General features: G+C 37.2%; 1 protein-coding gene across 2 annotated transcripts in view; it reads left to right on the forward strand.

The window, feature by feature from the left end:
• OLA1 (Obg like ATPase 1) overlaps positions 1–17,070 on the forward strand; it is a 95,159-nt gene that overhangs the window by 7,619 nt on the left and 70,470 nt on the right. Inside the window, exon 4 of one of the 2 annotated variants that reach the window (XM_053948142.1) lies at positions 3,562–3,689. The exons of the other annotated variant lie outside the window; for it this stretch is intronic. Within the exon in view, the coding sequence (XP_053804117.1) occupies positions 3,562–3,689 (128 nt within the window). The remainder of the gene's footprint in view (positions 1–3,561; positions 3,690–17,070) is intronic. 2 annotated transcript variants of the gene reach the window in all.

The raw sequence follows: 17,070 nt of genomic DNA on the forward strand, positions 1-17,070 counted from the left end.
ATGACTCTTACTTAAGTTGTATGAATTTTCAGGAAGGAAGAAGAATTTATCTTTTCTGCAAAATATGTAACCCTGTGGATGCATAAGCCTTTTATTTCTGAAAATGCTCTAACCACCAGACTGCAAAACTGTACTTTATCTGGCCCAGTGAGTCTTGTGCTCTTTACTGCATGGATGCTCATACAGTGAAGGTGGTACGCTAACACAAACTCAATGCTAATACTTTTCAAAGTGAGGTAAAAAAAATCCCTGTTCAAGGATTAAACCTGTGTTTAAAATATAGAGATACTTCTGGATTTGGTGTTCTGTTTCATATTATAAATCCTTGTGACATGCTTTATGGTAGATTGGTGTAGCACTGATTTGTACAAATGATCAGTTGATGCCACCTGTTCCTGATGATCATTTGAGGCTCAGTGACATTATGCTAATGCTGACTAACGAATCTTAAGAAATGGAAATTAATATGTTTAGAGGAGGAGGAAAAAAAAAGGCAAAATGCAGTTAAGTCTTCAGTAAACCGTATTCAAGATATATGGTACATTCCCCTCATTCTGTGCAGTGTTCTCTGTTTATTTAGTTTCATAATGTAGACTCTTTGTCCTTCGGAGTACAGGCAAGTGTGACTAGCTTGTGCCTTTTTTTGCTTTTCTGTGTATTCATTTTTCTACGATGAAACAGAGATTTAGACCCGGCAAGGTATCTGCCAGTGGGAATAGTTCTGATTTGCTTGGAATGTGAGCTTTGTGGTACCCGAAGTGAAGGTGAGAAAGCGCCCTGGAAACCCACGCACTTCAAAGGTCTCTTGCCTGTGTTACTCAACTGTGAAAGAAATGCGCTGGGGTTTTCTTTCCATTGTGTGGCAAATGAGGTTGATTCTGGTGATAGAGTGGCCATCTGCATATGAAGGTATCTGTCTTGCTCTAGTGTGGCATCTTTGTAGTGAAAGTGTGAATTGTTCTGATGGCTGGCCAGGAGGTTAATCCTACCAGAAAGGTGAGAGAGGAGCATAGAACATTTCTTACACCACCTTTGTTTTCCTTAAAACACAATTTAAAATGACAATGGAGAAGTGCTTTAAAGAGTGGTGTTTTTCTGTCTTGCTGCTGAGGGAATAGCTACGTGTCAAAAAGCAAGGACTGGGAAGTCGCCTGCAGTTTCTTCTGAAGTATGTTAGTTCTGTTCATATCCGGCAAAAATAGTTACTGGGTTAATGCATTAGTATTTACTGGCTTCTGTCTTCAGAACGTGAGTTACTCATTAAGGATTTGTTCTGAGTGTGTGTACTAGTAGTTAAAAAATATAGTGGGACAACGATGTGAAATTTGCAAAATTGGTTTACTTCATAGCATACTTATATTCATGTACTTTTGACTACATTCCACAGTATTAACTTGCAGCACACAATATCTCTCTTCCCAAGGATGGGTCCTTCTTTTCATGGGCCTAGTGAAGTTTAGAGTCACTATTGTGTTACCGAAATTCAAGTAACATACTATATTGTGTTACATAATTGCTTCTTTCTGAGTACATCACAAAGATATTAATTACATGGAACATGCCACTAAGTTCCTAATGTATTGTACCTGACAAGTTTAGTGACACTTTGAACTTCACCTTGGTAAACAAAAAGATTTTGTCCAGATCTTGTATTTTGAAATTATTTTACTTGAAAGAAATAATTTTCCTTTGGAAGTGTTAGAGCAAATTGAAAACAAAACCACCAGAGTGGTCACCACTCTTCCAGAAATAAGTGATGTTCCATACCTCAAACAGATTCTAGTGAATCATCTCTCCCCAAATTAGAAAGTTAATTTGAAGTAAGAAAGCACATCTGCTGATTTATTTGCAGTCAAATGAAAGTGGAATAGCACCAAAGGAAAAAAAGTTGGAATTGTGTTTTGTTCTACCTAAGTCAGTTGCTCAGAGCAGAGACAATGATCCATAGATTTCTGTAACTACATTTTTTTTTCTGTCTGGGCTATAGCTGCCATACCAGGCACTGTGATGAGACAGGTCTTTTCCTGCTGGTGGAGTTTCCTGCTGTTACAGATTTGTCAGCAGTCATGTTGTCAAAAATTCGGTATTTGAAAACACGTATTTATCAGCACGTTGTGTCACACTAACAAAACTAAACAGTTTGGGCTGTGGACAATAAAGATTTCAGAAGTGTAATACTGCTTAGGAGATTACTGGCTAGGTTATCCTCAGCCCTCATTCCCACCTTTGTGGTTGCTTCTGTCTGTGGGCAGCACTGCAAAGGTAGGTTTTTGTAAAAGGCATCTTAAGGTAGACCACAGAATTTATTTCTCTGGATTTGAATCTCGTGTTGAAGAACACTCACCACAGAACAGGGCACCCTGTGCTTTCCAGATCAGCTTTTTGCTCATGCTGCCTTCAGGGCAGTCATACCCCGTCCTTGGGGCTGAGTGAAAGCTGTGGGTTTCGGTGTTTGCTGCTGTACTTACTGCCAGTAAAATAGTGAGCTGCTGTATTAGTCATAGCATAGTGCTGATGAAATATGATGGTGATGAAGTGTTTGATGGGAATGAACTACTCTTCCACCTATTTATTTTGGAGCCATCAAGCTGGAGATCTTGAGACTTTGGTGTGCAGTTTCTGGTCTTTTGCAAGTGGGGGATTTGCAGCATTTCAGTGTGGTTTTGTCTCTGCCACTGTTCATGATGATGGTGTTAGTTGCATAGAGCATATGAAGGTGCTTTTAGTCAACACCTTATCATGAAGTTTTAGTGGTTTCTTGGGGTTTTTTCCTGATTCAGCTGGATTTTGAGAAGTAATTTGGTTTAGAATGTACATGAAAAGTTTAATGCCCATTAAGTTATTTGTTCATTTTTTTAACAAGTTGAGAATTTGTGGAGGATAGAAGGTTTGCAGTTTATAAATTTCCAATAACTTTAAAAGCTTTTTTTTCTGTTTTTCGTCAGCTAATTTGAACTTAATGACTCTTCTATTGTTGCTGTATGAAATGTCACGTGAACATGTCTGCTTAACCCTCTGGTGTTCACTATGGTGGAAAACATCACAGCTGCTTATATTATACCATCTTAATTTATCTGCTTTTTTCCAAATTGTTTGCATAACCCTGGTCACTGCTAATTTTAATTAGCACTGTATTAAAAAAAAAAAATTACTCTTCTGAGAAAGTTACATAACCTACTGAACCAAATGGTAACCTTGGTGGTGTGCAATAGCAGAGTGCAATGGCCTTTTGTGTCTTATCCCTTTGGTCCTGTGAAAACTGCATTACACATGACCTATTTAAGCCTCAGCCTTCCAGGCCTGCTTGATTATTGTGTAGTTGTCTGTATGATTCCACACTTCAAAACTAGTTTACTTGATTTTACATAAATATTTACTGAGAATTTAGAGAATGGATGTTTTACATGGGATAGGGGGGATTTTGTTTTATGCATTCCATACTGTGATGTTTAACTTGTTCCAGAAAAGAAGTGTTGAATTTTCATGTTCTGAATTTATTTCTCTGCCAAAAATTTTGGCTAATATGCTTTAGTAATGAAACTTCTAACTCTTACATTTCAGCAAAATTCCAGCCTTTCTGAATGTGGTGGATATTGCTGGCCTTGTGAAAGGAGCCCACACTGGACAAGGCTTAGGAAATTCCTTTTTGTCTCACATTAACGCCTGTGATGGGATCTTTCATCTGATGCGTATGTAAACTTACTTATCTGTTTTCTCTAGCTTAAGGACAGCATTGTTGTACTGTAATTAATAACTGTGGAGCAAATATCCATTACAATTCAACTTCTACCATTCAATTCAAAGCCTTCAGGTTTTTCAGCCAAGACAATCCTCATCCTCTGCTATGTAACAGGTACACTTTCTTCATTAGCCTTGTACTGAAGACACTAAAAAGAAACTGTTTTTTTGGAAATCTGCAGTAATGATGTGTCATTTTCTTTTGCCGCCAGTGCGTGGCAGTTTGTCTAATTTCATGAAGAAGGAAAAATGGAATGTGTTAATAGAAGACAGAAATGGACGTAGAAATCTGCTGCTTTTGTAGATCCTTTAACTTTGCAGATCCTGAGAAGATGAAGTTTCTTTGTTACATTTTACCAGGGTTTGGTCCAAGTTCCTGATGAACTGTGTATTTTTGGGAGCCAGTGCCCTGAAACCAACTGTCAGTTCTCAGCCTGGTGGGTGGACACTGAACACTGCATCTCTGCAGTCACAGTAGAAAGTGACTTAAGAAGAACCCAGGCAGGCTGCTTCTGTTCAAGGGTAATAGGCAGGGGACTGGAGGGTGAGACTTATATGCCAGCAAGCTGGAAAGGAGGTGTTGTTGAAGGTGAAGAGAAGATAAGAATTATAAAATGTTGATAAGAAGAGCTGTAAAAGGAAGTGATCTGGGGGTTGTGTGTTTTCAAAGCATGAAAAATTTAGTGTTGGTTTTCATTTTGATTTGATCTGGAACACATTTTCACCTTTGAGCACTGAAAGTGTTGCTCCCTGTCTTTGTGCTGTTGTGATTGGCACTACTACTGCCTGTGGTAATGGCCAGCATGGGAAGCAGAGTCCTTCAGAGAACTGGTCTTTTTCTTTTTTATGGATGCCAGGCAGGAAGTCAGAAGCAGGTCACTGTGGATTTGTGCTGTAGACTTCAAGCTCTGCATGCCTGAATATATTGAATAAAGGCTTGTTAGGCTTAGACTTAGCTTGGTTCAGTTGGTAATTTTGCAGAAAGCAGTTTGAGAATTAACCAAGTTGTATTAATTAAGGTAACAATAGGTAAGAAAGTGGCTTGATAGGAATGGAGTTGAGTATGGTGATACAAACTTTGGGTAGCTCAGCAAAGGTATTTTATAGTTCTAGGCTGAAGGGTTTGATCCTGGTTTCTTTATTTATTGAGGATGTGTTAAACTGCGTTTTCTTTAGGACAGAAGGTATATTTGTCATTTTTTAGCTGCCATAACAGAATACACTGTTGTTACCTCTTTGTGTTCTGAGATGTTTTTTGGAGAAGGCTGTTGCATGTCAGTTGATCCACCACAAGGAATACAGGTGAGCTCTTACATGGGATAAAGCTGAGGAGAAATTCTGTTTCCACCTGGCTAATTCTCTACTTTCTTTACTTAATTTAAAAAGAGACAATACCCCCATCTTGAAATGGCTGTGGATTTTCAGCCTTCGAATTTCCATATCCTTGTTAGACTGTTACTTTTCCTGAGATATATGTTTTTCATTAAATCAGTAAAAGCATTGTTCATGCATCTAAGGTATATTTAATATATGCAAAGAAACAGGCAATACAAGGCAACTACACGTGGTAGGGTAACAGGACAAGTAAAAGGAGAGGTAAGTTTGTGTTGAGCACCACTTTTTTTAATACATGATTAGTGACAGTACAAAGTAGATTCTCTTAGCTCAGCAAACAAGGGAATTAAGTTTTCACCTGCAGAGTAGAGCAATTCATTCTTGGGTTTTGATACTTTCTGTAGATATTTTTTTTTCTGTAAAAGTGCACAAACTGAAAATTCTTTATTGATACTTATACTAAACCAGTAGGTCTCCATACACTTAAAAAGAAAAATTTCAGATGTTATCCCATTTTCTTAGGGGTAGGGGTATAATTTACTTTTGGTTGCACCCAGTTATGAAAATCTCAGACAGATAGATATACTTGCTTACTTACTGGCTGAGTGAATGAGAGATTTAATTTTGAAATGGTTGTCTGTCCTGGATAGTGGTGTTTGCAGTCCCATAGTAACCTGACACGTGCTTTAAGGTACAGCTTTGTTTATCTTCTGCGTTTCACAGTTTAATTTGGAATATTTATGACGGTTCTGTTCTCCATGTTTCAGGTGTATTGCAGTTTTGACTGAAGCAGCAGTGTTTTTTGTGATGACAGAAGGCAGGCTATTTGAAGGTTATCATAGTGTTTCTTCCCCAGTTTAATGGCTTTAACCACCTTTCAACTTTTATGGCAGATCGGTCACAAGTACTTGTAGAAAATTACTTTCTTTGTACGGTGAACTATAAATGGCAATTTTGTTACAAGTGTAAATTTACAAATTATGCTTAAACAATGCTTCAGTGAGGAAAATGGTAGATATCAATATTTAGTCACTGCTATATCTCTGTCAAGTTTTTGAATGTACTGGTTGTTAAATAGCTAGAGCTCTTCATGTTTTTGAATTTCTCTTCCCACTGATATTCTGCAGTCCTAGCTTGCTAGAAAATATGTTCCACATTTTTCTCTTATTTTTAGTTTCTTTAATGAAGTCCAGTCTTTCTCTTCAAAGGTACAGAAATTGGGAGGAAGCTTGTGTGTAAAAGTACTTTGCTATCAAATGCTCCTTTTCAATTAATAAAAAACCATTAGAGTTGGATGCCTAATGTTTAAAGTAGGGCAGGCAACACTGGGTTTCGTGGAAGAATCTAAGAGCTCATCTGTGCCATCCCCTGGTGTGCCAGTCCTGCAGAGATCCTGTGAGCTGGCTGTGGTGACTTGGTGTGCTGGGGGAGTGCAGGCAGGTAGGGCTGGCAAGGTCCTGCTTTGCTCCTCTGGAAGTGCTCTGACTTCACGGCAGAGGAGCTCCAGCTGCCTTTTAGCAGCAGGATGAGGAGTTTGGTAACTGATAATCCGTGAAATCTTGTTCTTTGTGATAGGAGTGAAAGAGCTGTGAAGCTAGGTAAACATCCCCTGCGGTCTTACGGAAGTGACTGGTGTGACCAATGCGAGTGGGTTCCTAGAAAGCTTTAATAGCTTTTACTCCAGTTTTATGTTTGTTAAAACTGGAAATGTTTAGTCCTCCCCCTGGTTCTGCCTCCTTCAGGGTTTTAAGTAACTTCTAAAGCTATTTGTCATTACTTAAAGCTTTGATAGCTATGAATCATGTCAGCTGAGTGTAGTTTATTCTTACTTGAAAAAAGCACTAATCAAAACTGAGTTTGACAATGTTTTTGCTGATTTTTGCTCAGCATTTAAAATCAAGTTGACTTAATTTTTTTACCATCATGAAGGTTAATGGTAACTTTTAGTAGTACTGCCTATGTTTTGATTTGCCCACAAAGATCAAAGGGATGATAAAGTTATTTAACTAATATACATTCTCTTTTTTCACTGATTTTTTTTACTTCCTGTAAAAATGTATGTATTTTCTATATAAAGATGCTAATTGTCTTTTATATACTTGAGGCATGATGCATTTTTCCCCCATGTTCTCTAACAAGAAGCCATACCTGCTGATTGCTGCTCCTGGAATCTAACTGCTCCTGAGAGGAGGCATGTGAGGATATCACTTGGCCACACTCCACTGCACTAACATTTCAGTGAACAAAGTATGACTTATATCTCATGCTTTCAAGAATGTGTGTTCTGTGCTTTGGGAATCACAGTGGCTCAGTTTATGCAGCTGTAGCATGCCTTTTTCACTTCTAATATCTGAAGCTGTTTTTTCATCTTTATAATGTGTCAAAAATTCACCTCGAAATGATGTTAACATACTTGTCTTAAAAAAATGGTATTGTCTTTGACATATTTTGTTTCAATTTTTTGAAGATGCTTTGGTTTTGTTTTATATCACTTAGTGCAATTGACATGTGTTAAAAAAGCGTTGCCTGTTTACAAATACAAACCTTTCACTCCTAAGCTACCAAAGTTTAAAAATACATCTGCACATATCAAACTTGTTAGTGTTACACAATCAAGATGTATTGATGTATGCTATTGAGTAGATGATAGTTCCTATTGAAATTTTTTCTTATTTATTTTTAGAGCAACTGAATTAAAGTTTAATAAAATATTTGCTATGGCTCATAGTTCAGCTAAACTTTCAGTTGGCTTTCAGTAGCTTCTCCATATTAAATCCAGAAATTGTGAAAGCTTTCAAATTAAACTGGCAGTTGTGTCTGTGTATTATCTAGTGTTTGTGGGGTTTTTTCTTTGTAGCTTTTTTGTTTGGGATTTTTTCGGTTAAATATTGTACAGTGTTTTGATTTTGAGAAAGGACTTAGCATAAGAGATTTTTCTAATCACAGAGTTATGAAAATGGCATTTCTCTACTCCTTTTAGGTATAATTAGCAAAATCATACCTAAAAGTGAAATAATTTATATTTGCAAAACTGGTTTTGCATTGCGTGTTGCAATTTCAAAATTTCAATACAAGAACATGAGACTTAGGATGAAGGTTGATGCTTAAAAGCAGTTTTTTGTAGAAGGATCTGAAGAGCAGAAAAGACCTTGCTTTGGACAGTAGTACATTATTGTCCAAAATGTTGATAGTGGAATTAGAAGACCAGGATGGGATTCTTGTCAATCTTCTCTCATGCAGTTTTAATTACTACTACTTTGAAACCTACACCTGTGAGAGAGAGGGAGACATTTTGTACACCAGCATCCTGTTTGATAGATCAGTGCCAGTGCAGGATCAACTAGCTTAATTTGGATGGCTGTGGAAAACTTTTAACTAATCAGATTTCTCACTTAGGCAAGAAGATAATTACAGGAAGGGAATAACCTCTTACGCTGAAAAATTGCAGAAGAACAATGCAAGATCTGTCGTCATCCTTGAACATAATGTTAGTGTGTTTGAGATGCAGGAAATCACATTATAAAATCACCCCAATCTCCTGTTACATTGCTGGTGTGTGTACATGAACAAAATTGGTGGGTTTGTACCTCAGAGCTGTTCACAGTATTCTGTTTGCAGCTCTGTCTCCAGCAGAGGAATGAATTTGTTTTCCTGGGCATGTGGGTGCAGATTCTGGAACAGGTGCTGGAAAATTGTCATCACTAGTGAGTTAGCCTTTGTCTTTATTGAACAGTAAATTTATTGAACAGTACATTGCCAGACTAAGTGAAACTGATACCTGAGCTTTAATCTATGTTCCTCTAAGGCCAGGTGGTTACACTTTAAAGCACAAATGAACTCAGGTAAGTGTTAAAATAGGTTTCATTAAAAAATTTCTCACAAGTAGTTGTTCTGAGAGCTCCATAAGCCTCCTCAAATATATGGATATTAGGAGCAAAAATTTATATGTATCGTATTAATCCATGATAATTAAATAAATGTCTCTCAAGGATATACTTTACTTCTTCAGATAGAGCAAGCGATGAATGTTCAAACATTATGTTAGTAATCAAACAGTCCAAAATTTGTTTTATGTTGAGGTTGCCTCTTGATGTCACAAATTGAATTTTGATTGTATTGTTCCTAGGAGGTTTCAGTCTCAAATATTGTAAAGTCTGTAATTTTATTTAATTACTTATTCTCATTGAGAAGGAAAATTACTGTTCTTGCATTCTTGCCTAGCCTTTATCATAGCTTGATAATGCTAGATTTGTTAGTATCACGCTGATTGAAGTGACAGTGGATTTTGGAACCCACTTTGTCATTCATCTTTAGCATAATATCCTATGCTTCTTTATGTCCAGTTTCTTTTTTGTATCAGAACAGATGAAAACATAAAATTTCCTGTCTAAAGGCCACCACCCTTGCAAGAGTAGCAGCATCTAATGCCATTCTATTTATAGATGGAACTTGTTAAGTTTCCTCAGCAGGGACTTAAAGCTATGACCTCGCAGGCCAGAAACAGGAGAGCTACCTACTGAGCTACAAGGGCAATCTCTCAATTCTAAAGAATACATAGAAAATTTCTAATATACTGTACTGTGAGTCATAAAGTACTTGACCAGTAAACCCTCCCTCCCCTGAGAATAAAGACCAGGCAGGCTATCTTTACTGAGTCATTGCTATTATTTGACCTACGACTACTTTTATTACAGTTCTGTGTGTGTGATTTGGCAGTGGGTAATTGCTATTTAGGCAATGCAGATGAGTTCTTCCTCTGTAATACTTCAAAGAAATCGTCAGTATGTGATAGAGTTGGGGTGTTCAGGTGACTGTGAAATACATGTTTACTTGTTTGAGTAGGTGTCTTTGCTGATGGTGTAGAGCATCCTGACTTCTTAAAAACAGTGCTAGTTTAATGATTTTTTTTTTTTTTTTTGCTGTTTCATGGACTTTCTTGAAAGCTTGAAGGGAAAAGTACTGCAGACGGATTTGATTTTTTTTTTTTTTCTAATGTTTATAGTGTTTTTGTTTCTAATATGAAATGTTTGCCTGTTTTCCTTTGGTCAGAGAAAGGCTACCTCAGAAAAGGTAAAGTAACAAACAGTTCTTTGCAAAAAGATAAGTGGCTGAGTGTTTTCACTTCAATTAGCTACATGATTGTATCAGAAAGGTGAGTAGTCTGTAAACTGAGAATACTGTAGTATCCCTTCCAGAAAGTTGCTTTTGAGAAAGTGTTGTTTTGTTTTGGTTTTTTTTTAATGCAGAGTTTTGAGGAAAACTTTAAATTAGAGAGGTTCCTTGAAGCACTTTTGTTTCTCAACTGAATCACAGATGGCTATGCTTCCTGGCACAGCTGAGGGCATGGGCTGCCCTGCGTTTGTGAACGGCAGTAGGAGTTTGCTTAGGGGCTCTTTATCACTGTCCCTCGTTGCTTTGGAGTTGAACATGCAAGTGAGTCAGTACCAAATGAGCTGAGGTCATAATTTCTGAAGCTTATGTGACTTCAGTATTAAAATAGACAAGGAGCAGTTTATGTATCTGATTGCTGTGTACTGAACAGTGGACTAACTACTGCAAATGAAGACCAGGAGGAACCTGGCTTTGGGTTTCTTATTCTGGCTGTAAGTTACTTATCCTAGACAAACTAAACAAAGCTTCTGGGTAAGTTAAGATATGCTAGTGTAAGACTGAATTAATATATACACCTCCTTTTTTTGGTCCGTGTCACGCAAATTTGTCTGAGATCCTTGGGTTGTCAGTTTAGAGTTCCTTTGTCTTTGCCTATGAGAGTTTATGAGACTGTTTAATAAACTGACAGAAAAAGCTCTGGTTCAGTTTCCTTTCAGAATTGCTATTTATGGGAGCTGCCTGGTTTCTACAACAGCCAAAATGCCACTTTTAGAAAAATAGGTGTTTGTCCCTTTCCAAGTCATACATTGTGCCAGACTTGGACACTGGATGGGAAGGTCTTCTGTGAGCTGAAGTGGCTCCATACTCCAACACCTTTTCTCGTGGTTATGCTGCCACTTTCTTCTGTGCTGTTGGAACTGATTGTAAAACCATGTAGTAAAAGGGGGTTTGGGTCTTAAAAATAACCATATTCTTCTTGCTGGGTTATTTTAAAAATAAGTAATGTCTCTAATCTGATTTAATATCTAATACAGCAAACAGTCATGCTGTTCTAGCTGAGGGAGCATTAAGCTGAGATTGGTAAGATGAAAAATGTTTGTAAAAAGGCAGCCATAGGAAATATGCCAGTTGTATCCCTTTTTTCTTTCTTTTTTTTTTTTTTTTCCTGTTTTCTTTTCTTCTAAGCTTACAAGACTTAGGGATTTTTTTTTCAAACCTTGCATGGTGTCCACTGGAGTCTGAAGAAATCTGACTTTCTTATGACTGTTATTTATGCTGAGATGTTATTGAGATGCAGGGTTTGGTTGCAGATGTGCCGTTGTGCTGTTGTAATGCTGAAATATTGATGTGGAAATCTGCTGACTTCTTTTGGTGAGCCTTCAACAAAGATAGTTGGTATGTTTTCAATATGCTTTCCAGACTTTCTCTTTTGTTCTGATGAAGTCCAGCTTCACTTTGGGTGAAGATGAAGTTTTGTTTTTCTACTTGGCTTTACAACGGGTTATGTATTAGTCAGTTATCAATGGCATCTCAGCAGAAATTCTTATGGCCTGTTTTTTTCTCTGTTTGGAACTTGTCACTCTTGTATTTGCTTCACACAGTTTCTCACAGCTATTTTTTAGTGTATTTCATGATGAATTTTTATCCTGGTATCTTCTGCGGAAAACAGAATTAGCAATGGGCTGGATTTAAATGCTGGATGTTTATCAGCAGTGGTTGCAAGAGCTGCTTTGGAAACTGTTGCTTTAATTTTGATGCCAGGGGGTCTTTAGCCTCAAACAACACCCTGGAGCCTCTGTGCCTGGAGACAATTAACAAAATACCAAGCCAAACATTTATTCATTTTTGCGAAATACCTTAGAAATGCTACTTTTGGTACTTATTTTAGGTTTTGCAGTTAAAGTGAAGCTTCATCTGTTGTTGATAAAAGAGCAAGAAGATTCTTTAGAACCTCAGTGTTTCTCATTAGGTATGTAATTAAGTTTCTGCGTATTCAAGTAATTCATGATTAATTTGTTTTCTTTAAAGTTAGTTTAAAGGACTTTCTTTACAAAATCAAACAACATCCCTTCTTTCTTCTCTCTACCTTCTTCATTCCCTCCTCCGTCCTGTAGGTTTTTCTCCTTATGTGGATGATGGCAGAAGCTTCTGTACCTCAAACTCGTGTTACTAGTTAAACTTTTACAATATGTTTGAGCATAGGTTTGCATTCCAGTAGTAGCCTAGATAGCTGTTACTGAGGTAACAGTTCCTTGACACTGCATATTTTTATGCACCCAGCTTTGGTAATTTGAAGTGAAAATTATTATCTCAAAGATAAATAGCAGTAGGAATGAGAAGTCCAGTGTGTGAAAGAGTTGCAAATGGGGGGAAATGTAGAAGTACAGGAATGTATGCTGCCTGAGAGGGATTGCTTGCTTTCAGACAAAATATATAAAGAAGCAGAAGGAATCCAAAAGTTGGGCAGTTTAAGACTCTTGGGTTGGGTTCTCGGAAGTGTCAAAAAGCAGAAAAATTAATCCAATGAACATCACTGTAGAAAGTGTGTGTGTGTAGGGTACAAGATAAGAAATATTGACGTCATATTTTTAAATTGTTAAGGATGGCATGATGAAACTGCCACGCAGAGGAAAAAGTCTGTTGTATGTGAGTTTAATCTATCCAAACCAGCAAACACTAAAATGTTTTAATCATAAGCAGATGATTATTTCATAGCTTAATTACAAGGCAGAATATAACGATTGTTTTGGTATTCTTACTGTATTTTTGTCTTCTCAACTTACCTTCCTGTTTTTAAAAAATGTAACAAAATCAGCGAATATCGCTCTAGGTTATTTTATTTTAGTTCTGTTACTTTAATCTGAATTATCTCTGTGTTTATGGTGTCTTTTATTTTTCTTTGAAGTTTTTTGCACTTAAATGCAAATTTAAATGAAGTATGTTCCTTCATTCTGCACAGCATAGCCTCTTTAATTATTTTTTTAATAACTCTCTGTGTGCATAAAGAAAACAAAACTGTTCATTGGACTGTGCAGTATTTACAAAAAACCCACATTGTTTCTGTAATGCCACTCTTGGCCCAAAACTACCTTACACAACAACTGAAATGCATTACTTTCAGTTGGTTTTAAGACTTGAAAATACACTTCCAGAAATTCCCTTCCAAGGGTACCACAACATTCAGCTATTGTTTGAAATAGATATAGAAAAGACAGCAAGAAAATGTGAATTGTTTTGTCTTAAACGGATTTAATTTATATATCACAAGCTGCTGTTTAAATATTGAGTGCTTTGTGTAATTACAATTTAGAAATTTACAATTTAGAATTTACAATTTAGAAATTTACAATTACAAAATGTTGTGAGTGTAGGCAGAGCTCAAGTCAGTGGTATATCCAGAACCTTACCTCAGTTTCTGCTTTTAGCAAAATAATAGATCATTTTCTCTGAGCCATGGTTCATCTTTGTAGTTAGTATGTTGAACTTTTATTTGCAGAGATTGTTTAGTCATTATGATAAAACTTACTATAAAAATTTTGATAATGAAGAGTTAAAAAGCTTAGTGTTTTCTTTTTATAAGCCACCTGTTGCCTTAGATGCTTAACTATATGAATTCGAACAAAGTGCTCATCACTTGTCAGCCATCAGTGGCAGCATAAAAATTACTTGTGGTGCTTGCTTTGCAAGAAGTTCTTTTGTGTTTGTGACATCAGCTTTGTTTTATACAATTAAAGTATTACACGCTAGAATAGTCTAAATTGCAACCACTAAATGGTAATGTAGTTCTTTTTTCATAGAGCTGAATTTGTTTACTGGTTGTATGCAGCTATTGACTACTGTTTAACATGACATATCCCTTTTGCTTAGAACAATCTTTGGAAAAGGTGTTTTTTTTGTGTCCTGTTCTTGTCTCCTACCCCCTCCACTGCTCCTCCCTTCACCATTATGGAGAGCTTTTCTTGTACTTTTTTTAATGAGTTGATAAAAATACATGTTAGGCTTCAGGGTTTTTTTTTTTTTTTTTTTCAACTAGCAAATTAAGGGCACATGATGATATTGGAATAGAGAAAAAAGCCTTGCAGTGAAGTGATCTGGACTGCAGGAGATGTTTTGTTCCATATGAACACATTTTGACGTGAACAGAATAGTTTTTGTTTGCACGGTTTAAAATAAAACCCACAAGCAAACCACATTTTTCTGATTCTGACCCTACTGTACTAATGACTGTACAGGTACCTACTGAATGCCTTTCTCTGTTGGAAGTACCTAATCTGTGATGTTCTGTTCCTGTGTTATTTCTGTATTTTTCTTTTATTTATGTATCTTCCCATTTCACAGTGAATGAGAAAAATTTGCGTGTGACTTGGCCACAGTTTCTTGAAGTTGTTCTCCTTGTATTAAAACAGATATCCAGTGCTATATAAATTCATGGACAATCTGCTGTCCCCTTTTCAAATTACATTGTATTGAATATGCTTTTGTGGAAAATTTAACCAAGTGGGTGAAATTAGTAGTTTTTTGTATGTTGGCTGAGTGCGCAGTAGTCCTGTCTTGCTCCCCGTGACCTTAGGAAAGGCATTAGATCTCTTCAGAATTTCTACATACTTGAAGTCAGGTGAGGAATAGTTCCCATTTAAAGAAATGAGGCTCTAACTAAGCTACTTTATTGCTGATTTTTGTATTCAATTGCTCTGGTTTTGGAAGGAATATGACTCCTGTGTAATTCCATATTTGTGTGCAGGACTTACTGGGTCTGCCGAATCTGTAATGAAATCTCTGTGGCTGCATACTAGTCCTGGAGCATTGAAGGCTCCCTTCAGCAGTCACCCCTCCTCCTTAGGCCTTGGGCCTGAAGCCCTGAGACAGGAGCATATAAATTCAACTTTCCTATTCCTGCACACTGGTCTAGTAACTTGCCCTTCTGAGGAATAATCTAAGTTAGAGATTTAGATAGAAATAAAGGTAAAAGTAGCTTACAATCAGGTAATGACTACAGCACTATTCAAACAATAATCCTTTGGGATTGGGATATGAAAAGAACATAAATGCAAACTAAAGACCATGCAAAACAGTATTCAAAAATACAGCTCTCATTTAGTCTCTTCCCATACAGTGGCTTTGATAAGAATATTTTTTTTTAACTGATAAGCCATTAACAACATTCACGTTATTAAGATACTTCCATTTTATTATTCCAGCATAATTCCAGGCTGCTAACTGGCATTATTTTATAACTAATGATTAACTCATGCTCTCATCCTTTCACATGTTTTCATGTTATTTTTTCCTAAAACATGTATGTAAGCAAGTTGGGAGAGAGAACAAAAGTGACCTTTTAAAGTACTTCTGTATTTTTTCCAAGAGTGCAGTTCTTCTATTTAGTCATACTGTGTGATTCAAATTCCATGAATTGCAGTCAAGTTCTGCTCAGTGTGAATAAAGATGGCTTGGTCTGAACCTTAACTAATCATTATATATTTATAGAAAACAAAAATAAACTACTTCCTCTCTTCTGTATTGGTTACTTTTGCAGACTCATGTTATGGTGACTGTGCCATTTAGAGTGAATAATATAGCATATGAGTTAATTGATCATTCACAAATTCACATTCTTCTTTTGAGGATATAAATAGTTTCCTTCTTGTTGATTTGTCCTACACCGAAATAAAATAACAACACTCTTATGCTTTTTTAAATTTAATTTTCCCCCTGTCTGTATGGATTCACTGTGAGTGGTTTTGAGTATTAGTAGATGCAGTTGCACTCTTAAGTAAATAATTGGGGGAGATGTCATTGCATGTATATTTCTTCCTTATGGAGAAGTATTGCAGTCTCATTGTTGACTTGCTTTAGCTATTGTTGGAGCTGGGAAGTGCAGTGTGAATAGGCCTAGCAGAGCAGAGGTACTGCCAGCTCAATTGGCTACTCAACTTTTCAGTTGTCTTGCTCACTTAACCTCAGCAGGGTTTCAGTTACTAAGAGAAGATAAAACCATTCTGAATTATTTAATAATTTGCTTTTAATGAAGCCCTCTATTTTTAAAAAAGTGTTAGGTGTTATTAAATTTTCATTTTCCTCCTATATGGTTAGTGTACTGTTGCCATGCTAAGGTATTTTGACTACCTCATTTGAGCATTGTTGTTGAATGTGATGGACTAGACACTTCTAAAGGTAATTTACATCATAAATCTGATTCTCCTAACCAGCCATCTTTCTGGGCAAGAATTTTGCATTTTTTCCTATCTAGCTGTAGGTGGAAAGGTGCAGCTTGCTGGTCAGTGAATTAAGGGAGCCAGTGGAGTGCAGGAGAATGGTGTATCCGAGTGCTGTGTGGATGTGTCCAGTGTGCTTCCCACACTGGTGCCCGGTGGATGTGTCTGGGTTCCTTGAGCAGGGGGATGAGCTGATGGCTACAGGCTGTTCTTCCTGTGTGCCCTGCACTTGGCTCTCACTGTGCAGGCTGGGCAGCTTCCTTGTTATCGGCTGTCCTCATGTTGGGAACACATGGGACTGGGAGAGGGGATGTGGGATTCTCAGAAAGTGATGCTGGGAAGCCTGCAGGGCTGCCTGCCTGGAAGGTGCCCTCAGCTGCCACTCTACGGATGGCTTGGTGCAGAGCACCAGCATTTCTAGCTTGTGTGCTGCAGTCATAGGAGCAGTCCCTTCATGTGGTTCCCATAAGCAACATCCAAATTCCCTCCCTGCTGGAGAGAAATGCTGCTTTTGTCAGTTAAAAACATCAAGTCAGGCTTTTCTCTCATCTCTTTCTGTTTATGGATTTTTTTCCCCAGAATGCCTTTGCACGTTTGCTGATTTGAAGTTTTTTTTTTCCTTCCCACTTTTGTTTTCTTGCTGTGTAACAGCAGGGTGATGTTGGTTAACAGG

Source organism: Vidua chalybeata, chromosome 7 (genome assembly GCF_026979565.1).
Source record: "Vidua chalybeata isolate OUT-0048 chromosome 7, bVidCha1 merged haplotype, whole genome shotgun sequence".
Taxonomy (NCBI): Eukaryota; Metazoa; Chordata; class Aves; order Passeriformes; family Viduidae; genus Vidua; species Vidua chalybeata.